Here is a 21893-nt window from a genome sequence, read left to right on the forward strand (position 1 = left end):
CGGTACTGTGTTGAACACACTCTCTTGCACTGGGAAGTATTTGTCAAAGGGGTATGAAGATATGTTCTGATTAGGTATTTATTCGGTGTCATGAGAAAGGAAAGCATAGTAAAACATAATGCACGAAAGCTATTTCCGGAATAAAAGATATGTCCCACCTGACCCGTTTGAGCACGGCGATTTGTACATGAAAAGAAAAGCCAACCGATCCCTTATTGCGTCTTGATCAACCACCCTACGGCGCCTATCGCACCGGCAGCGATCATGACCGTCAAGATCCAGGCTCCGGCCCGATCCGCGGTCTCAATCGGCTTCGACTTGGTCGGGTCCTTGCTGCTGTTGTCGTTATTGTCAATGTGGTGTTCCGCTGCGTCGGGATTTGTGTCGATGGTCTGCGGCGCCTTGCTCTCCAGGAGCATCAAGTTCGAAGTAATGCCACCCAATGCGGCCATCTGCACTTCCAGGCCCGACATCCCGTCCCAAGTGGGTTTGCCCCATGTTTCACCACAGAGATTGTCGGACCCGCCCGAGCACTGCTTTGCAATTGCTTCTGCAGAGCCTTGCAGTTTGGGGAGGATTCGGTCCGCGGTCGAGGGAACCAAAATGGCGGTATGGGCCAGCCACATAGCCGTATATCCCTTAAAACCTAATTGGTTGCGATCGCAGCTCATGATCGGCTCACAGGCCACCTCCGACAGCACGTTACCGCCGAAGTTGGACGGGAAGAACGTGGCAAAGGTGCTTTCTAACAAGCCATTGACGCGCTTCAACCACTTCTCGTCGCCATTGGTCTAGGTACAGATCAGTATGCTGGTCAGGAAACAGGCAGAGTCGGACGGGATGACCTACATAGTTATACATGAACGCGGCACCTGACATAAAGGTTCCGTAGTTGTACGTCCATTGGTTGTTGCCGGAGTCTTTGCAGTTGTTTTCATTTGACGTCGAGTCAGCCACGTACCACTTCTCGGTGCGGATGAGAGGTGAGCTCGCCGACCAGTCCCAGATCTTCTCGGCCCACTCGGCGTAAGTGTCATTCTTGGTGAAGCGGGCGAGACGAGCGGACAACTCGAACAGACCGCCATTCGAGATGGAGTTTTTCATGGTGTAACCCGCCTGGTAGGGCCAGATTTGCCAGCGCAACCCACCATTGCAAGCGGTCTCATCCCACCGCTCGATCTGCATATTGAACACAGTCCGAGCCAGAGACGTCCAGGTGGGTTTCCCCGAGATTTCAGGGAACCCGGTCTCCGACGCGGTGATACTGGCAAGACCCCAGAACATCTGGTCATCGTTTCCCTGGTTCACGGTTAACTATGATACCCATCCGTGGGACGCGTCTCACACCTACCAGCCATTGACTATAGTTGGCGGAGAAGTAATCGTAATTCTCCCCCGCCTGGAACATCATATCATGTGACACGACCTTGTTGTATTGGTCGACACCCGAGGTGGCCCAGTACTGAATCAAGGTCATGAACATGGCGCCAGCGACGTACCAGGTGTCGGTGAGCTTGCCGGGAATGCCTTCCGTCTGATTTTTGTCATAGAAGTCCATCATAGGATCGGCGATCTGCTTCCCCGCATTGGCCAACGAATCTGGAAATCATGCCCTAAGAACTCGTACTCTTTCACCCACAGAACCGAATTAGGAAATAGAAAGCATCGACATACCCTTACTATTCACCTGCACGGTGAGAGCCGACAGGGCCACCTGCCCCTGAAGCAGGAGCAGGACAGCTCCGCCGAGCTGTTGCCAACTTAGTCCGCGCATATGGGGGTGTTTGTGTTTGTTTGTGTGAGAGTCAGTATAGTATGTATTATGAACAGATTTATGCTTAATTCAGGATTAATCGCCCTAGTTTGGCTCCAGCTATGCGAAGGGCTGGTATGACGGAGCTTTATTTTTTCCCAGGGGCGACGGGACAGCCATTATTATTATGTGGTGGAATTTTAAAGGGGGGGAAAGACGAGGAAAGGCAAGTTTGGCAGTGAAACGCCAAGGGACCAGTGTATCCGCCAAGATGTCCACGCCACAGTCGCGTCCGCCAATGGGATCGCGGCGCTCCCTGCTTTTTCGGGGGTTTTAGCGCGCGCCAAGTCTCATCGCGTTTTCCTGGCTGCCTGTTGAATCTTCGTTTCTTTATTAGGGGTTCATGTCAAGTCGCAGAGGGCGCTGACCCTGGTTTGATCGTCTTCGGTTCCATCGTCTGTCTTCCCCAGACTTGTTGCTCCGTGACGAATCCTTTTGCGGTCCAAGACTTGCACAACGTGGTGCTCCTGGGTTGAGTTTCTCGGCGTCATTTCTTCCCGTATGCTAACCCTACCTTGGCGGCCAAAAGGGGCGCAATGATGGACGTTCCGGCAAGAGGTGGTGTAGGGGAAAGTCGGAGGACAGGCTATCTTTCTAACTTACTCAAGGTCCTTCCTCAAACTGTTTCCTCATGATCTCCAGCGGGTGGGGATCAATCACATTGAATTCCTTGCAGGTAGGTTTGCTATAAATAGCACTGAAACCGGCATTCATGATTCTAGACCCGACCAGATGACAGTCGTATTCGTTTACAAAAGGAACAAGATCCCACCATGCATACATTGTTTGTGTCGCTTTCTTTTCATCATCAAAGAGACTCGACCCTCCTTGTCGGAAGGAAATTGAAAATGAAATTGCGACTCAAGAATTGGATCGTCCCCACTGGAAAAACTTGAACTAGTGGGGCACGTGTCCTGACGCCTTGCCCCTTTGAATGATTTTGAACTCTTTCAGCTCTCGGGACTTCCGCATCCGTCAACGCACTCCCCTTTTCAAATTGCGATCTATCTGGTCTTGAACATAGCCACAAGTACTCCGTATTATGCAACTGAACAATGGAACAGTACCAAAAATGCACAGGAATGACAGGGAACTGAAGGACAAAACTGCGAATGGGCGGCAAAGGTTACAACCGGGCTAATGGCCCATCACTTCTCACGACGCCCAGCGAAGCCGGAGAAATATCCGCTACGCTCTTACAGCCCGTGAGCTGCATGCAGCGTTTGAACTCCGCATATAGAATCTCCAGCACTTTACTCGCCCCGGCCTCTCCGTCATACTACCGCGAGAACTGATCAGCGACACTGCTGCTTGGAGGAATGGAAGAGCATCGTTAGATGCGTGACTTACTGCAAGACCCCAGATGATCGGCCGCCCAATCCAGCAGCATTCCGCACCAAGCGCCAGGGCTTTGAAAATATCCGTTCCGTTGCGGATCCCCCCGTCGATGTGTACTCGGATCTTACCCTTCGCAGCTTTCGCACACTCCGGAAGGGCATCAATCGTGGCCGGAGTGCCGTCAAGCTGTCTGCCGCCATGATTACTCACGACGACTCCGTCACAACCGTACTGGATGGCAAGCTCCACGTCCTCCGCCGTGAGCACGCCCTTGATCCAGATCTGCATTTTGGTCACGCTTCTGAGCCAGGGGATTTCCCGAGCCCATGAATGCGAGCTTGAATTGACTCCCGTGAACCCATCCTCGTGTCGCTCAGCACGAATCATCTCCGATGTCTTCTCCAGCATGGGAAAGGCGAGGCCTTCGGGCGCTCGGAAATCATTCCGATGCTCACTGTACCGCACGCCAAGAATCGGACTGTCCGCCGTTAAGAAGATCGCGACGCAACCCGCCGCTTCGGCACGTCTGATAATGCGCTCCTGGTGTGCTCGATCTTGCATGGTATAAATCTGCATGGTGTGCTGTATCGGTCCGACGTCCATCCCCGCCGCGCGGATCTCCTCCACAGAATAATTTGCGAACGACGAAACACCCATGTGGACCTGTTGTTTCGCACACGCGCGACTGGTCGCCAGTTCACCATCTGGATGTGCCATTGCCTGGATGCCCGCCGGCGCTACACATAGCGGAAAGCTGATCTTCTCTCCGAACACGGTGGTGCTCGTGTCTGCCTGGGAGACGTCCACGAGTACCCGCGGACGCAGACGGTACTTCGCATAGGCGGTGGAATTCTCCGTGACGGTGACTTGGTCCGTCGAGCCTGCATTGTAGAAATCTGTAGCATCTCGTAATCAGTAACAACGGAATTGTGCGTGGAATGCTCATGTCAGTATCACCCCGCACCTCTGGATGATGCGGGTAGCTTCTGCCCCGCGGCGGATTTGATATCCTCGATGCACAGGATCATCTCTTTCGGCGATTGGGCCCCCATGATGCTTCGGAGCCTGGTATCAGGTGAAGGTAAAGTGTTTAACACAAAGGCCCGACTTCGTATGTACGTTGCAGATGGCTTTATCTGCTATGGACAATATTACAGAGGAGCTTCTTGTAGACTCACGTGACACCGTGACTGCACGCCCTACTGTGCGCCCTATCATTCCATTCGAGATGATCGGCCCTCTCGTCAAATGAGAATAAACTATCTGTATCGGACTTCGGTCCGACTCTCCTATCATCCACTCAATTAACTTTGTCGCCAACAGGTGGATGGTTCGACCCAAATATTATTCACAGGAACATCGCATTGACTTTGGCGAGATAATGCGGGGTAAAGTCTTTCAAGCTTATTCTATTAGGCCAATACGCCCCTACGTTTCTAGACTCGGGGCGACCCATTACCTCTAGATAATACTGTATGGAGTACTCTACAAGAAAGGTCGGAGAGTGCATTGGCCACGACATTTGCGTAGGCATGATAACTTCCTGTTTAGCATCGTCAAGTGGAGGAACTGATAATTCACTCAGATGCAATCTACATTAATTTTGATCTGCCCGGTTGATGTTCCATTATGAGGGGACAATAGTATGGCAAAATCCGAATGACTTTGTTTACCGCAAGTGTGAAGAGGTCAATACCTAGTTGCTGACTCGCCTAGATATAAATTAGCAGCGATTGCCGGGAGCTCCACATTAGCACCTACAACACTTGGTACAGCAACAATTGAGAGAATCCCGTCAGCTTTCCTCCTAGAGGCCTGACGTAGTACATCAAAACAAAATTATATATATATATATATACCGGATATCATATTTGTTTGATCCTCATGTAAACATTAACCGACCCCAGTACTGGTGTAGGGATCGGTTATACATCATAACATCCATCCCAAACACGTTTACTTCTTCTCCTCACCCTCAGGAACCAACTCCTCGAATCTCCGGAGATCCATCTCCTTCTCCAACAGAGGAATGACATAGGGATCGAAAGTCTTCCAGTAAGGGTTCTCGAGGTGATACTTCTGCGAGCCCTCATTGAGATACCGCTCCACGATACAGAAATCCTGCTTATCATGGACCGACTGCATCACGAACCAGGAGAGAGTCTCCTTATCCTTCGAGTAAACGGCCGAGGCCTCCAGGAGCTTGGCGTGGAGCTTGGAGATAGACTCCTCATCGGGCTTCGCGCGCATGTCTATAATCCCACCCCGGCCGAGTTAGTCTCAATCAATCACCGCGCTGCGAAAGCCATTCCGGGGAGATAACGTACGGACAACGATTGTGTAGACCATCTTGGGCACTTTGGGATTTGCTTCCAGGTGTGAAACGTGGAGGTTTGGAGGGGTAACGGAGCTAAGTTGCGAGTTCTTATATGGGACTGTGGGGCGGAGATGTTGCTTTTGCCCTTTGGGGCTTCTTCGGTGAATAAGGGTTTGGGTTGCTGGTGGGGGTGACTTGTTGGGGATTGAGTCGTTGGAGTATTATGATATCATCATATTAGGGATGTTTGGGATCTCTTGAATGTGCTCCTCGCTGCTTGCTGGTGTCATTCTTCGAGTTGGGTCTGGAGGAGGAAGAGAGAGAAAGAGCTCTAGAGCACGATATCCATCACAGCGATTTGGGATGACGATGCTCCAAGCGCTTATCTTATCGAGTTCATGTGTTGTGTTCATGCCTTGGGCAGTAAGCTTTTGATCACGTGTGGATGTTGTCGGCATCCCGGTTTCACCCGGTGTGGATTTGCATCTCCAACTCCTGAATCTAGGTCGCACACAACCCTGGTAACGGAAACCAGTTTTCTTGGGGGGTTAAACAGATTGTCCAGAAGTCCAAAAGATGTGTCAGTTTAACCATGCACTGCAAGTTTCGCTGTTCAAAGGACAAGGTTTTATATGCCAAGAGGCCCACGGAATGTGCTCCCGGTTTGCCGATCCGAGTGGAACTGATATGCCGAAGGGAAACCTATCGGGATTACCAAGAAACCGAGGGTCAGGGCGTTGCAGTCTTGATTCATTGCTCTTTAGGGTCTAGTCTCTTCGTGGCATCTCATACTACCTGGTGTGGCCCTTCGCGATTCATGGTTCTGTGTTTGTAGACTGCTATTATTCGATAGAAGGTGTACTATGAATCGCCGGACTTGGGCTGTCGCTGTGCTTATTGTAGTTTTGGACGACAGTTCCAGAGTTGGACCAGTTTGCAAGAACTGAGACGTAATATAGGTTCCGAGTCTATGGTCTGCCAAGTGGAATAGATAAGGAGAGAGATATAAACAGAAATCAGCCCCTGCTATCGTCAAAGCATCCTTTCCTGTCTATTAACATCAATTTGGACCACCGGACCAGAAGGATCGCACTAGTCCATGGACGTTGAAAGCGGAATCCTTCCGAATGGCGCCCAATATAGACCAACGCTCCCGTACTTTTGCACAGACCCTTACGGAGAATATAGATCTAAATATGGTCCAAAGTAAGACAACTGGTCCACATGGAGGAGTTCCAGTGGTAGAAATAGATTGGGGGAAGTATCCAAATCTCGACGCGCCCAGGGGCTGAGAGTATCTGATTGATAATCCAGATAACATCAAGAAATGAATCTTACACTGTGTGGTCCTCATAATAGACAAAAAGTTAATAAAATACGTATGCCAGGTCATAAATGAATCAATGTATCTACCCAGCTCAAACAACATACGGTATATACAGACAAATGGTGTGAAAAGAACATCCTCCATACCCTGAACGGATATTATAGATCCTATGGTATAAGTTTCTACCCAATCTGCCACGTCATATGTCTCTCTGGCACGCTATGCGCAGATCTAGTGTTGAATTCCACTTGAACATCATCTGTCCGCACAATAGCACCGAGAGGATGACTATTTTTCTGCCGTTCTTCAGCACCAAGGATACTCTCTTGGCTCTCAACGTGTGTAATCGACCGATCCGACCGCCGGTTTGTTTTATGCCCGGTTCTCTGGAAAGCGGAATCGCGTGGATAGTTGGCGTCTTTCCCTCGGGGGCTTCGAGTACGCATGTGTCCCCTAAGCGTCAGCTCGATGATGGGTTGGAGAGTCGGGATGCAGGATGCTAGAATGAGAACATTTGATTCCACGCTGGATTGGTTAGTATGAGTTTGTCAAGAGAGAATGTGCCTGTCTTACTTTGTCCACATGACAAGATCCGCGGTTGCGTCTGGGATTGTTAGCAATAGCTGGAGAGATGAGTTCTGGGGCTTCTCACATGTATAGTCATCCTGATTCGCAAAGTCTGGAAACTGCGTACTTTTTGCAATAGCGGTCGCCGCGGCACTTGCATCGATTAGTTATCGTCTACCAAATGTGACGGACAGTTAACATACATGATCCCCATACCCAAAGCCGCACAAAGTGCTAGGCGTTTCCGCAAGGGCATGCGGAGTTTCATGAGGACAGTACTGGGATATATGGCCAAGTACAGATCGACACTTGCCGACAGCGCTACCACGCAATCAGTTGTATTCCCCAACGATATCCGAGAACAGCCTACCAGCATTAAAGATGGCATACTTGATTAAAATTTGCACATCATTGCAGTTTGCGTTGCCCTCGGTGACGAGGCGGCGCTGCCATGCGGCCTGAGGAGGGTCACATTGCACAAATAACAAAAATATACATGCGAATGACACCGACGCCGTCAGTCCAATCATGGTCCATAGCCATATACGCTGTGCACGGCTTGGGTTGAGAATCCGAGTCAAGAGAACCGTTACTGCGACCTTGGGAACGGTGAAGCAAAAGATGCCGATTGCGAAGCTGATGGTATTGACCAAGCTTATGGTCTCCACGGTGCTTGGGTCCAGGAACCAGGCGTGTTTTCCGTATCCCATATGTACGTTTGCCGTTGTCATTCCCACGGACGTTAATGTTAGGCACTGTACACGGTAAGCTGTGAGACTCTGATGTACGAAGGTAATCTAGGGGCATTACCAGTGCCAGAATAATAATATAGTCATCAATGCCGGCATTGCGAATCAACCATTGACGGATGTACACACGTGCAGCGACGACAATAGTCGTAAGGGCTGATAATGTCCATACCACTGCAAGAATCCGAGGACCTTTATCATGAGTATCAGTGTTAGTCACACTGGCAGACATTGTAAAATGTCTGCCTTTGCCGTTACCTAGGACGGGGTTGCGGTAGAGATCGAGGTGAGAACATTGATCAGAAATTAGAAAAAACAACCCGACTTCGGACTTGTGTAGGGGCAGCCCCCACCTAGTATATAACTAGGGACGATGCAGAATCCGTGCAGACATACTGGGTTAGCAAACTTGGTAAACGTGTCGTTGAAAATGGAGTCAGGCAGGCCAGCCGAGATGAGATCGCGCTACACCATGATTTCTGCATAGCCTTGCCCAAGGATATATTGGCTAATAGCAGCTGGATCCAATCAGGACGAAAGGATGCAACAGATCAACGCTAGTACTGGGCCGTTGTGACTGTTGATGCTGGAATCCACTCTTTCGGAGCATCTTCTGCAATTCGGTCCCACATCAAAGATTTATAAGGCAAGAGTGGATATATATAGACTCATCCCGCGACCACCTGCCTTTCGATTCCATACCATATGACACGCCGTTTAATAAGATATGGCGAATATGAGCAGCTCATTAATATGCAGCAAACTCTCGAACAGCTAGTCGATTTTCTCGGGTCGTTGTCAGTTACATTACGTACAGTACATGCCAATGCGACAGGAGAACGGGTTGATGACACGAAGGATTCGATAGCTTCAGCTCCATATATGGAAGACCAGTGTGATCTGCCCAATGCTGTTTGTTGGATTTATCTAGAGGTAGCATTCCCCACCCAAGGCGAACTTCAGGCAGTAGCCGAAGAATGGCGTGTCTTGGCCATGTAGATCTTCGTTTTATATGGAAAAAGACCCTCTCGCCAATTATTCCTTAATCGTGGTGTTTCTCCATCGTTTCTCCGAGGCATAATTCTAAAAGGCGCGTCTTCACGGCCTCCCTATCTGGGGCTCCCTTTCCACTGCCTTCTTTGTTCCTTTGAACCCTCCAATAGAATTTCCTCAATACAATGAAAATGAAACATTGGCAGTTCCGGAACACAGAATAAATTTCATAAGTAATACCGAATGCCTCAAAAAAGCCTCAGCACCTGCACTCACTCTTTTCGAACTAATGTGACTCAGGGAACACCTCAGTATGGAGAGGCCGAAGAATACAGTAGATGACATATAGATTCCCCTGACAGGGAATTATGGTGTGATGGCCACTCCGTATTGTGGAGAGTTAGACTGCTGAAATCGATCCACACTTGGTGAGACATCAGGTACAACTGACAATGGGACTACCAGAAGATAGAAATGGATCGGATTCAACTGTGCCTGCCGCTAATAGGCCTGTGGTTAAGCTTATTAAATTCGGAAGCTTTCCGGCCGTAACAGCAGGATGGACTTATGATTCCGACCTGGTGGCAACCATGGGCCGGACTTGATACTAGCTGATTTATGCAGACGCTAATCCTTGCATAAGTTGCAAATTGTATGGCCATTGACAAGCCAAGCGAGTGAGAAAAAAAATTTGCAGTGGATAAGATACAAGCCGCATTCATCACAATGCTTGGCAAGTACCCGCATGTCTAGCATTTTTCTTTCCAAGCAATTTTCTCAAAAACAGCCGACCAAGTATGCCCCTTCATGTGTTGTCATTGACGCGTTTTGAACTGCTTCCACGAGAGGAAACTGGGGCGACTGCTGCAGTAGCTTAGGATGTAAGAACACTGTCGACTACGCCATCAACACTTCTGTCTCCCTTAATGGGCGTTTTCAGTTGATGGGCCGGCTGCAGGACGCTCATAGCATCAAGGGATTTATGCGAACTGAAGTTCTCCTGATTGCCAGCAAACATATAGAGTGGGCCGATCAGTTGGTGGAGCTTTCGTCCGATGAAACTGTTGTTAAATCGCCGAATGCTTCCCGGGACGGGACATGTTTCCGTGGCTCTTGGCTTCAAAGTTGTCTGGCCACAAAAGCCTCGGTACTAAATCATGCGTTATAGAGCCCAATACAAAGTTGAAGGTCACGCGTACAGCGTCTTATGTATCGGCTTGCATAGCACCTGATACGTCCTCCTTAGCGTTGCAGCTACTGAAAATTCACTGACGCGGGTTGGGTCATCATGTACCCTAAGCCTTGGTGGCATCGCTCTTGGAACTCTTCTGGTGGGGTTCATATTGCTTGAATCCACAAGAGCTACGCGTCTTAGACCACCCTTCCAGATTGAGGGAAATGATTGGTCATTTTTCTTCTTCTGTTCAACTATGTACTATATGCATGCACAAGATAGAACAGCACTTGCGTCTAAAGAATCTTTCTTCCTAGGAAACCCCATATGTGTCGCCTTGAATAAACGCTCTATGAAAGGTTCGTCCAATACCATTTAACATCAGGGTAAATTGTTTTTCTCCAACAAATCTTAATCTGCAATCTAATCGTCCTTTAAAACACTTCCTCGATCAGATGTCCATGTCAAAACTTAATTTGGGAATCAGATCTGATATATCCGAAGAATGCAACGATATATACAACACCCCACTTTCATTCGGCCGAGGATAGATAAGCTGTTAAGCTGTGACTGTGTACTGTTTATAATCAAGTTCGCCTGGCCAGCGGGCGTGGGGGTGCTACCTTGTAGGTAATACTAAGCTATCTTCAATTTAAAGATCAAGGCAAAGCTTCCACTAACCCAGGAACACACATTGGGAGAGCTTGACTTGCGAAACGAGAATTTACAGGACCGCGTCATTGGCGCAAAGTTACCCTTAGCTTAACAGCGGTTAGTCTAGTTTTATTCGTGGGTCTATGAGCCGATACTAAGATTCGCCAGAGCCTTGCCTTATCTTGATATCGTCGGGGAGCCGATCATTCGGCCTCGTACGGTTGTCCTTGCTGTGACAATGATCGCCGCACTGGTGCCGCCCAGTGACTTTCGGGTTTTTTTGTGTCGCTTGTGACATATTACTAATATTATATTTGAAGAGCTTTTATAGCATAGATGAGAATTCCAGTGGAAATCCCTGAGCTGCTGTTGTGCCGATCGCTGTAGCAGGTATTTTTTACGGGGTAGCAAGTCCACCTACCTCAATTAAACAGATATATATTTCCGATGTTGAGCTCACTCGGCCAGAAAACTTTTGATATGCTGCACATTGATTTAAAAAAGAAATACACCAAGCAAATCACCCTGTTTTTCTTTTTTCTTTTTTTTTTTTTTTCAGCTTCCCCGTTTGCTTGTCTGTATTGGACTGTATTAAGTAGACCACGGAAGAAGTTTTTAGCTTGAGGTGGTAGTTCAGCAAATAAAGGGGGAAGCCCCCATGAATAACGCACCAAAGAAAAGATCATGAGCCTCTCAAGACATATACACTTGAAGGCTGACCTAAAGAAAACAGTCGCTAATCACGTGCTCACCCACGTCGTGAGTATGGGTGAGGCTCGAATCCCAGCATGAGCGGCACCTTGCGTGGAAGGGATGCGAGGGTCTGCTGCCACATTCCCCTTACCACAACGCGTGACAGAACGCGTTTCTCGACTGAGTCATTTAAAGCTTGTACACAGTGAGCTCAAAACGAAAAGTGCATTTTTGCGCTTTGTCGCATCTCCATGGCGGCATTTGATTAGGTCAGTTACAGTGCAGACGTGGAGACATGGGTTCCTGGAGAAAGGTCGTTGGGAAAACGGATAGAAGGTTGCTTAATTGTCATAAAAAAGGCTCAAGTATCTAGTCCAGAGTAGGAAAAATGACGAACCCGATGACAATGTCCTATCCATTGTAGCCTTAATCCCTCACCTAGCAGATGGATCATCGGCACTAACGATACCTAGTGTCGGCAATGAGACTGTGCCCTACTTACCATTGGCTCGTTTATCAGCAAGACATGTCAACCGAGGTTCATGGATGGCTTGTTTGCATTTCTATCGTTTTTTGGTGCTTGTCCATATTGGAGCGGTGCATACCTTTGACCAAAGTATTGCAAGCAGAAGCATCCCGGTGAGAGGAGACATTGCGAAGGAGAGATCTAACCAAACACGAGGCCGGGAAGTAGTATATATAAATTGGCTTGACCAGGAATTGCCGAAGGCGCCAATTGTACTCCGTAGTGCGAAAATAGGATTTGAATCCCTGTCATACGAGGGGTGAGGATAAACGTGTAAGTTAGCGCACTCCTTACTCTTATAACCCCTACAATCCTGCACCTAGCACTCTATTGAGATTACGCAAATCACCACGATGGTCATTCGTATACCTATCCTTCTGTTAGTTCTTTGCGGCCCTGTGTTTGCACGCTCGGTAGCTGGATCGGCTGTTCAAACATCCAACGGCGAGATTATTGGCCATAGATCGCACGAATATCCCGACGTGATTGAGTATCTGGGAATTCCCTATGCTGCACCACCAATTGGGAAATTGCGCTTTGAACCACCAGAACCATATCAAAGGGGTCCAGAGTATGTTGCCAGCCACTATGTAAGTCTGTCTAGTCTCTGGTATTCGGAGCCACACTCTCGACCCCCCATAAATATTGACCAATATGTTTTGTAGGGATTGTAAGTTACACAACAGAAGACCAGAAATGTATTTCATCTGAAACGTATAGCGACTGCCCATACGCTGTGGGGTCAACGATTAATTACCCTCATAAAACACCACAGTTCGACAATATAATGAGCGCTTTCACCTCATCAACGAATAACAGTCACAGTGAAGACTGTCTGACCCTAAATGTCTGGAGCAAGAAGGCAGACAATTACACCTTAAAGCCTGTTGTAGTTCATTTCCATGGCGGGAGTAGGTTCCCAATGCATGCTCAAGTATTAAACTGACAATAATCCAGGATGGACATCCGGAACAACCAATACTCCTTTCTACCAGGGAGCAAACTTTGCCTATGTTGAGGATATTGTTGTTGTCACTGCGACATACCGAATGAATATTTTTGGCTTTCCCGGTATCCCTGGGAAGCAGTCCAATCTCGGACTTCTAGACCAGCGAAAAGCAGTGGAGTGGGTACGGGACAATATCCAGGCATTCGGCGGTGATCCCAGTCGAATTATAATGTCAGGGCAATCTTGTGGTGGCGCCGCCGCCGATTATTGGGCATATTCATATCGTGACGACCCTGTCGTGGCTGGCCTCATTTCGCATTCGGGAACGGCGGACAGCTTCCCAGCCAATTCCCCAGAATTATCCACACAGCACTGGGAGGAGCTCACTTCGTTGATGGGATGCAGATCGGGTGACGTGCTGGGGTGCATGAAGAGGCAGAATGCAACAGCATTATTAGCTGCATCGGGCAAGATCAAGCCTCCTGCAACCAGTAGTGCAGCCCGAACGCAGCCCGCCTTCCAGCCAACTGTGGACAATATCACGGTTTTCAGTGACTACGAACTGCTTGCAAGGGCAGGAAGATTTGCACACCTTGTAAGCTGTCGTATCCAGAAACTTCCTAACATACAACTGATCGTGTACAATCAGCCATATCTTGCTGGACATACCCACAATGAGGCTGGTTTCTATAAGATCTCAGCGTGGGCCAAAATATCTACATTGCCTGAGTCGGAATGGCAAGCGTTCAACAAGGAGACCTTCACACGCCCTACTGATGATGCAGTCATGGCTCGGATACGTGCGGGTGTTCCTGCATGGCGCTTCCGTTACTTTGCCGACTGGAACAACACCCGTTTGTACCCAACTAGCGGGGCTTATCATGGAGTGGAGTTGAACATGATTTTTGGCAACTCTCAAGCCGTAACTAATATCTCGGAAAGCGCCCACCAGGTGAAACTACGCAGAAGGATGCAGCATGCTTGGGCAGCCTTCGTCGCTGACCCCCACCACGGTTTGGAGAAACTGGGATGGCCCCGTTTCTCTCTGACTGGTATGTATTCAAGGGGATCTATGACAGGGGTGCACTCTAACTGAAAGTAGGGACTACATTGATCGCTTTGGGTGAAGAGAACAAACCAGGTGCAAGATTTGTAGATCCCGGCTTATACAATGTTGGTTGTTGGAACGACACGGCTTAAGAAGGCATGGATCCCGAAAAGAAGGTTATGACCACTTCCAACCTGCAAATAAGTTTTACCTCCCCCATACTCTGATATTAACATAAATGTACACAAATTGGAGTTGTAAATTGACAGACAGTTGATTACTACCAGGAACATTGGTGTACGCGAAACAAGTAAAAATGATCACTTTTCTGCTGGTGGATCCATTGTTCTTTGTGCTTCAGCATGGTCCTCAAGCCGTGCAGAAGGCTTGTGTCGGCGTCTATAATTGTTAATGAGCAGAACATAAGTATAAACATATGAATTATAAGCTCACCCTGACTACCTATGGAAAACTGCCCCAAGGCTGTCAATATCTCCTGCTGCCTTCCCGACAAACCCATGGAAAACGTGATTGCCGAGATCCTCGTTATGTGGGGAGCCACCAGTGCCACCTGCAGCGAAGGGGTTATTTGCTTCAAAACTGAGCGAGTCGCAACGACCCTGAGAGCCTGGATCGGCTCCCTTCAGAGTCATCCACCGGACTCTTTCATTTGGGGCGAAAGAATAGCTTGTGTGCAACTCCCCATCGGATGGTTGGCCAACCCTTCGGCTGGAATTTCTGCCCCAATGGACTTTTATTCCTTTCAACACCGTGAAATCTGCACCCCACGCATGGCCATACCAGGCCTCAACCTCACTCACTGGCGTATCACTCCAAAGCTCGTCACCGAAGCTATCACCACCCCTTCCTCCAACGGGCTTGTTGAAGATATAGTCGTTTCTGTTAGGCATTGGGGCTTCTGAAAGCTTCTTTATAGGGTAGATAGAATATAAGTTCACCTAGGCTTGACAAGAGCGATGTGTCTGGCATTAATGAGGAGAGAAATTTGAGATCTTAATGATATTTGACTGGGTATTTATATCTTCTGAGTCTCCACCAGAATAAATCTTCTGGCTCAGTAATGTCATTATTCTCATAGAGCTGAGTACTGGAATGTAACATTGTACGGCAAAATCCATCATTTTGAGAGTCTATCGTAATAAACTCTCGTTCTCTTCTTGAGTCCCATTTGGCATATACCATCTTATAATACATCTGTGGGTCAATACTGATGGCGTTATCCTTCATATGACTTTTTAAGACGCAAGCGGGGAATCTTCAATGTAAAAGAGTTTTGTGGCAATATTGCTCTGCAAGATGGAAGAATGGAAAAGGCTCTAGACTATGATCTGAAATACCATTAGCTAGTTTGCAATACTAGTGAGATCATGCGTGGAGCATCAAGTACCTTCTTCTGATCGTATGTAAAAAGAAGGGTACATTAACTGTTGCCTGTTGCGGAAATATAAAGATTACTATCAGGAGCTAATAATTCAATGGATCAAATATAGTATCCTATAAAAGAATAGCATCATACTTTGGCTCGTCCATGTCCAAAGGACAGTCAACTCTGTTAGCAAATCTGCTATTTTAATCGCTACTCCACACCAAGTAGAGGCAGATTATAGAGACAATTATGCTTGATCTTCCGGTGTAAACCCCACTCCAGGTCGGCGGGATTCGCATCCGCATCGCTGTATCACTTGTGGAAGCCGCCCGACGGAGTTAGGTTAGCAGCATGCTTTGAATTCTAGATAAACTTCTATTTTTTTTACTGATATGTCAACGACATTGTGTGCTCTCACACCGTACAAAGCTACTCAGTGTGGACATCTGGCCTCAGGACACCGGTACTATTATGCAATTACGAATCTTTGACACTTGGAACTTTGATATTTGAGACCGGAACCGGATATATAGCTCTTTTGTCGGAACGCCGATTTGCTGGATTATACTGGAACCACTAAACGGGACCTAGAACCTTGGGTCTTGCTCTCCATTGGTGATATGACGCATGGGCTGAGGTTCGATAATGTCCTAGATTTACCTCCCGGTCAGCGGTTTGAAGTTAAAAGTGATGATTGCATTCGTGTAACACAAATTGGTTCATGATAGGATGGTCATGGCTCGAATAGATCATTGCACTTTCTATAGCCCAATCCGTATCCTACGCAGGTGTCATTAAACGGAGAATGAAGGGACCGACCGAGTGCACACAGTTTAGAAAATAGAGGGCGTTTAGTTCTCCTCAGCGCTGCTACAGTATCATATACATCGAAAGTTACTAGTGTCAGGTAGTGCTGCTGTAGGAGGTCATGATTTTATTCCTGTCCAAGGGCTTCGACGACTGGGGCTGATATAGCTAGCAACTGCCTATGACCCTTAAAAGGATTGCTTGTTAGTAATACAGTTAACTGTGATCTTCTCATCAGAAAGAATTTTCAAGGGATTAGCACGAGTAATCAACACATGCATGAATAGTCAGAAGTAAGACAAGGATGCATTCACATGACTGGTGCTGTACCCTATCCCCATCGTCGCCTGCCGACGCGACCTACACTCTCCCGACGCATCGGTTAGCTTTAGTCCTGGTGCTCCTCGATATAGCCAATAACCAATTTAATTGGCTCATATGAAATGCCGTTTTAAATGCGAGCGCTGATATCCAATCAAATTATCGTGGTCGTGGTGGTGGAATGCAGGCGCGATGTTTTGTAAGCAAGGGGGGTTGATGTTGTAGATGGAATGGCGCCCCTGCGAAGAGTCGCACCATGCCTTGATACCGCGTCTGTTGGATAATAGGAGTCCCGTGAACTACGTCGGAAATGTGAATTTGTCCCTTCGTACCTGTTCCCTTTCTTCCTCAACAACTATCCGGATGATTTCCACGGTCGAGAAGGAATGACAGGCAATCCGGAGATTTGGTCAGCTACAACAGGTGTTCTCGGGCTATTATTGATAGCCTTGAATACAGCACCAGCAACACTAAATGTTGTTCACCGGCTGTCGAAAAGATCCCAGCCGATACGCCTGGAGACGTTGCTAATCGCCAAGCCGGGGTATCAAGACGAGGATGGAGAAGCTACGGAGTCGTCCTTGCTTAGCTTCGCTGATTCCTGGCAGAGAGTAACGATTGCGATATTATCGGTGGTCGGAGTAGAATTGTCGCTCGCGCTCGCGATTGTTTGTCTCGAGACTGGTCAGAGCTACTTCATTATCCCGTTTTGGCTACTCTTGGGAGGTTGGGTAAGTGCCGCTGCTACATTTGATGCTGGCATGATATCATGGTATTAATGGATGAAGGCCTTGCTGTGCTTGCAATCTGTTGCCTTTTTTACAGAGACCTCCACAGTAGAGCGGTATCGGCTTAGCATCTACTCGTTCTGGACGAGCACACTCACGGTCGCAGTCCCCTGCATCCAACTCAGCCTCTTTTGGTCGGCCGGATACGACGTCAACCCGGGACATGCGCAAACAGGCCTTCTTATCAGCCAGGTGGTTACAGCACTTCTACGTGGCCTTTGCTCGATCCTAATTCCCCGACGGCCGAATGTGTACCATGATGGACAAATTGTTGATCAAGAGCTCACGTATAGTGTATACAGCCGATTTACCTTCAGCTGGGTCAATGGCCTGATGAAGTATGCCGCAGAGAACAAGAGCCTCGAGATCGACAACCTACCGAAATTGCCGTTTACCGTTCGTGCGGAGAATCTATACACTCGCCTGGAGCAGACCCGCCAGTCCCGCAAGCTGTGGAAGGCACTCGTTATTGGGAACATGCGACCGTTGATCTGGCAGGCTGTCCTTAGCTTGGTTACTTGTGTGCTGGGCTTCGGACCGCAGATAGCGATGTATGGAATATTGAAGTCATTAGAGGAGCGTTCGGTAGCGCTCGGGAATAACCTCCATGCGTGGCTATGGGTGGCAGCTTTGGGAGTGGTGATCGTCGTGTCATACAGTATTGAGTCGTGGTTGTGGTGGATAATATCCTCGCAGCTTTGGGTTCCGATCTACGAGGGGCTTTCGTCCATCATATTCGCCAAATCGATGCGCTGCAAGGACGCCAAGGGGATGAAATCGACGAAGGACGACAGTGCACCCGATGATGAAGAGACACGAGAGGAAAAAGGTCGCCAGACAATCATGAACCTCGCAGCAGTAGATTCGAAGCGAGTAGCCGATTTTGCAACCTTCAACTATCTTATTCCCTCATGCATCATGCGACTTATCCTAGCTGCTGGATTCTTGGCCCATTTACTGGGATGGAAAAGTCTTCTCGCTGGATTATCTGTGTCGCTAGTGATAACTCCTTTGAATACATTCGTCACGAAGCGGTACTCTGCTGCGCAGCAGGAGTTCATGAAGGCTAATGACAAGCGCACTTCTACCGTGACTGAAGTACTTCAAGGCATCCGACAGATCAAGTTTGCTGCTCTCGAGCAACAGTGGCAAGATCGGATAAACGAAAACCGTCGACTTGAACTTGCTCTGCTGTGGAAGACTTCCCTCTATACTACCGCTCTGGTGGCGGTTTGGACATTGGGACCACTGATGCTTTCTGCAGTCTCTTTGACCGTGTACGCTTTGTCGTACGGTGACCTTCCTGCTTCGGTCGCATTTACTGCTCTCTCGGTTTTTGGAAACTTGGAGTCCGCTATGGCTGGCCTGCCGGACCTTATCTCCAAAGGTATGGAAGCCAAAGTCAGCTCTGACCGCATCGAGGAGTATCTTGCGTCCGCCGAAAAGATGCCCCATACGAGCAATGTCGATGAGATCTCGTTCGAAAGTGCCACAATTGCATGGCCCGGTCAAGAGGAAGAGACTCCCAAGCTTCCCGAGATGGACGATAGTTTTGTTCTCCGCAACTTGAATCTGAAATTCCCACCGAAAGGATTGAGTGTGATAGCGGGAAGGACTGGGTCTGGAAAAAGTCTACTTCTTGCCGCTATCTTGGGTGAATGCGATATTATACAGGGCTCGATAGGAGTTCCGCACGCGCCTTCGCTCGAAGAACGACAAGACGATCGAGCTACCCGTGACAACTGGATTATAGATACGGCCCTAGCCTATGTCGCACAGAACCCGTGGATGGAAAATGCGACTATTCGGGAAAATATTCTGTTCGGTCTACCGTACAACTGGCGGAGATACCGGAAGGTGCTGAAGGCATCGGGGCTGGAGAAGGACCTCACGATCCTACCCGACGCAGACATGACTGATATTGGTGCGAATGGCATAAACCTGAGTGGCGGACAGCGATGGCGCGTTTCCTTTGCTCGGGCTTTGTATTCCCGCGCCGGCATTCTTGTGATGGATGATATCTTCAGTGCCCTGGATGCCGAAACTGGGCGTCATGTGTATGAGCATGGGCTCACAGGGGACCTAGCGCAGGATCGCACCAGGATTCTTGTTACACATCATGTCGGATTATGTCTTCCTCGGACCGACTATTGTGTTCTTCTCGAAAATGGCTACATGACGCACGCTGGGACAGTGGAACAAGTGCGTGCTGCACATGGCTTAACTGATTTCCTTCAGGGGTTAAGTGCCGAGATGAGAGATCTACAGGACAAGGAAACTGCACGGGATGCTTCCTTCAGGAAACGCTCGTCTGTTGGCCCTCCACCTCCAACTGAAAGTCATACCCCAAGGCAATTCACGCAGGATGAAGATCGCGCAACGGGGTCTATACCCATGAAGGTGTACACAACTTATATGACGAAGGGGAATAGCTGGCTGGCATGGACATTCACAATGCTGATGTTTGCCAGCTTTATGGCTCTCTTAGTCGGTCGAGTAAGTAAAAGATCTCTGGTTGTCCTTTGGATATGTTTTCTAATTTTGTAGTCCTGGTGGGTTAGTCTCTGGACAAGTGCGAAACCGATGTCCCATACGCCGGAGACAACGACAATATGGGAAGAGACAGTAGACCGATTTAAGGCCGTTCGAGTCGACGATGACCTCAAGTTTTATCTCGGCGTCTACATAGCCTTATCCGCCGCTGCATGCGTTATCGGTGCTCTGCGACAATTTGCACTCACTTATGCATCCCTTCAATCGTCACGTCAACTTTTCCAAGATTTACTCGCAGTCGTCCTCCGGGCACCCATGCGTTGGCTCGATACGGTGCCTCTCGGTCGGATCTTGAACCGGTTCACGTCTGACATCTACACGGTGGACTGGCGTCTTGCTTTTGATCTCGGACATTTCGTGTACAAGGCACTAGAGCTTGCTGGTATTATGGTTGCTGGCCTTCTCGTTTCGCCAATATTGCTTGTATTTGCTTGTTTGTTGTTACTTTTCTGCCTTTACCTATCGAACTCATATCTTGCTGGGGCGAGAGAACTGAAGCGCTTGGAAAGCAACTCAAAGAGTCCCGTCATGGAGCTATTCGATTCAAGTCTGACAGGCCTCACAACAGTTCGGGCGTTTAACAAGGCAGACGTATACATTCGGAATATGTATTCAAAACTCGACCGCCACGCCCAAACGGTATGGAACTCATGGCTTTTCAACAGATGGTTGTCCTTTCGGATGAGCATTGTTGGTGCTGTTTTCTCGACAGGAGCAGCTGCTCTGGTTGTATATGTTCCCACTATACCAGCTGCACTAGCAGGTTTTGCAATCACTTTCGCCCTACAATATAATTACGCTGTGTCCATGGGCCTTCGCTTCTACGCCGAGATGGAGATGGACATGAACGCTACCGAGCGCGTACTAGAATACTCGACCATCGAAACAGAAGACCAAGGAGGATACGAGCCACCAGCTGCATGGCCATTGCGGGGGCGCGTGGAAGTCGAGGACTTGGTAGTCAGCTATGCGCCCGACCTCCCTCCTGTCCTGAGTGGACTCAGTTTCAACATGCAGCCCAACCAGCGAGTCGGTGTCGTCGGCCGCACGGGAGCCGGGAAGTCCTCACTAACTCTCGCCCTGTTCCGCTTCCTGGAAGCCAGAGAAGGTCGTATCATAATTGATGGTCTAGATATATCTAGGATGACCCTCCAGGCACTCCGCAGCCGCTTGGCCATCATTCCTCAGGATCCGGTTCTATTCTCAGGAACGGTGAGATCCAATCTAGACCCGTTCCACGAGTATACGGATGCAGAGCTGTACAACGCGCTGGAACGCGTGCACCTCCTGTCATTCGAGGATTCCATTACACTCGCCTCTCAATCATATCATGGCTCGTCCAGCGGTAGTGACACAGCAGCATCAAATCCTATGTCACCTACTGGTGGACCTTCCAAGCCTTCTAGCTTTTTCACATCTTTAGCCTCGCCCATATCGGAGGGTGGACTCAATCTTTCTCAGGGCCAGCGCCAGCTTCTCTGTCTCGCCCGTGCCATCGTCGCACAGCCTAAGATCATGATTCTCGACGAAGCTACATCCGCCGTGGACATGGAGACTGATGCGCTTATCCAACGGTCAATCCGATCCGAATTCGGGCGTAATGAGTCCTCCCTACTCGTGATCGCGCATCGACTCAGCACAATCGCAGACTTCGATCGAATCCTCGTCATGGACGCAGGCAAGGCAGTAGAGTTCGGGCCACCACGGGAGCTACTTGAGATTGAAGGCGGCGTGTTCAGGAATCTAGTCCAGAACAGCGGCGAAAGGGCCGTCCTGGAACAGATGATTCTCGGGAAAGCAAATTGAACAATACCAAACTACTAATGACTTGAGCATATGGCGCGGCCTCTTGATTTAATATTCATGACAAATTGTATAGCCTGTTTTAT

General features: G+C 48.7%; 7 protein-coding genes across 7 annotated transcripts; 2 read left to right on the forward strand and 5 right to left on the reverse strand.

The window, feature by feature from the left end:
• Positions 1-81: 81 nt before the first annotated feature.
• Positions 82-1937, reverse strand: BDV37DRAFT_101789 (glycoside hydrolase family 76 protein). The gene is made up of 4 exons (XM_032078193.1): positions 1675-1937; positions 1352-1599; positions 850-1299; positions 82-791 (listed from the first exon to the last, which is right to left on the reverse strand). The coding sequence occupies exons 1-4, from the start codon at positions 1772-1774 to the stop codon at positions 213-215; spliced, it is 1377 nt and encodes a 458-aa protein (XP_031942390.1). The 5' UTR covers positions 1775-1937; the 3' UTR covers positions 82-212.
• Positions 1938-2767: 830 nt separating this feature from the next.
• Positions 2768-4351, reverse strand: BDV37DRAFT_101787 (alpha-hydroxy acid oxidase). Its single transcript, XM_032078192.1, has 3 exons — positions 4116-4351; positions 3164-4047; positions 2768-3092 (listed from the first exon to the last, which is right to left on the reverse strand). Exons 1-3 carry the CDS (start codon positions 4201-4203, stop codon positions 2940-2942), a joined length of 1125 nt encoding a protein of 374 aa, XP_031942391.1. The 5' UTR covers positions 4204-4351; the 3' UTR covers positions 2768-2939.
• A 756-nt stretch (positions 4352-5107) lies between these two features.
• On the reverse strand, positions 5108-5500 carry BDV37DRAFT_282309 (putative quinol monooxygenase; the record flags this gene model as incomplete). Its single annotated transcript, XM_032087012.1, has 2 exons — positions 5108-5403; positions 5479-5500. 2 exons carry the CDS (start codon positions 5498-5500, stop codon positions 5108-5110), a joined length of 318 nt encoding a protein of 105 aa, XP_031942392.1.
• A 1477-nt stretch (positions 5501-6977) lies between these two features.
• BDV37DRAFT_271029 (uncharacterized protein) lies at positions 6978-8343 on the reverse strand (the record flags this gene model as incomplete). The annotated part of the gene is made up of 7 exons (XM_032084656.1): positions 6978-7320; positions 7369-7399; positions 7448-7515; positions 7566-7683; positions 7733-7820; positions 7863-8117; positions 8173-8343. 7 exons carry the CDS (start codon positions 8341-8343, stop codon positions 6978-6980), a joined length of 1074 nt encoding a protein of 357 aa, XP_031942393.1.
• A 4161-nt stretch (positions 8344-12504) lies between these two features.
• BDV37DRAFT_293462 (carboxylesterase) lies at positions 12505-14300 on the forward strand (the record flags this gene model as incomplete). The annotated part of the gene is made up of 5 exons (XM_032089422.1): positions 12505-12741; positions 12846-13062; positions 13109-13695; positions 13750-14152; positions 14203-14300. The coding sequence occupies 5 exons, from the start codon at positions 12505-12507 to the stop codon at positions 14298-14300; spliced, it is 1542 nt and encodes a 513-aa protein (XP_031942394.1).
• Positions 14301-14468: 168 nt separating this feature from the next.
• On the reverse strand, positions 14469-15059 carry BDV37DRAFT_282312 (uncharacterized protein; the record flags this gene model as incomplete). The annotated part of the gene is made up of 2 exons (XM_032087013.1): positions 14469-14547; positions 14611-15059. The coding sequence occupies 2 exons, from the start codon at positions 15057-15059 to the stop codon at positions 14469-14471; spliced, it is 528 nt and encodes a 175-aa protein (XP_031942395.1).
• Positions 15060-17049: 1990 nt separating this feature from the next.
• BDV37DRAFT_282313 (putative ABC bile acid transporter) lies at positions 17050-21810 on the forward strand (the record flags this gene model as incomplete). The annotated part of the gene is made up of 3 exons (XM_032087014.1): positions 17050-17394; positions 17452-19947; positions 19999-21810. The coding sequence occupies 3 exons, from the start codon at positions 17050-17052 to the stop codon at positions 21808-21810; spliced, it is 4653 nt and encodes a 1550-aa protein (XP_031942396.1).
• Between the last annotated feature and the right edge of the window lie 83 nt (positions 21811-21893).

Source organism: Aspergillus pseudonomiae (assembly GCF_009193645.1).
Source record: "Aspergillus pseudonomiae strain CBS 119388 unplaced genomic scaffold BDV37scaffold_26, whole genome shotgun sequence".
Taxonomy (NCBI): Eukaryota; Fungi; Ascomycota; class Eurotiomycetes; order Eurotiales; family Aspergillaceae; genus Aspergillus; species Aspergillus pseudonomiae.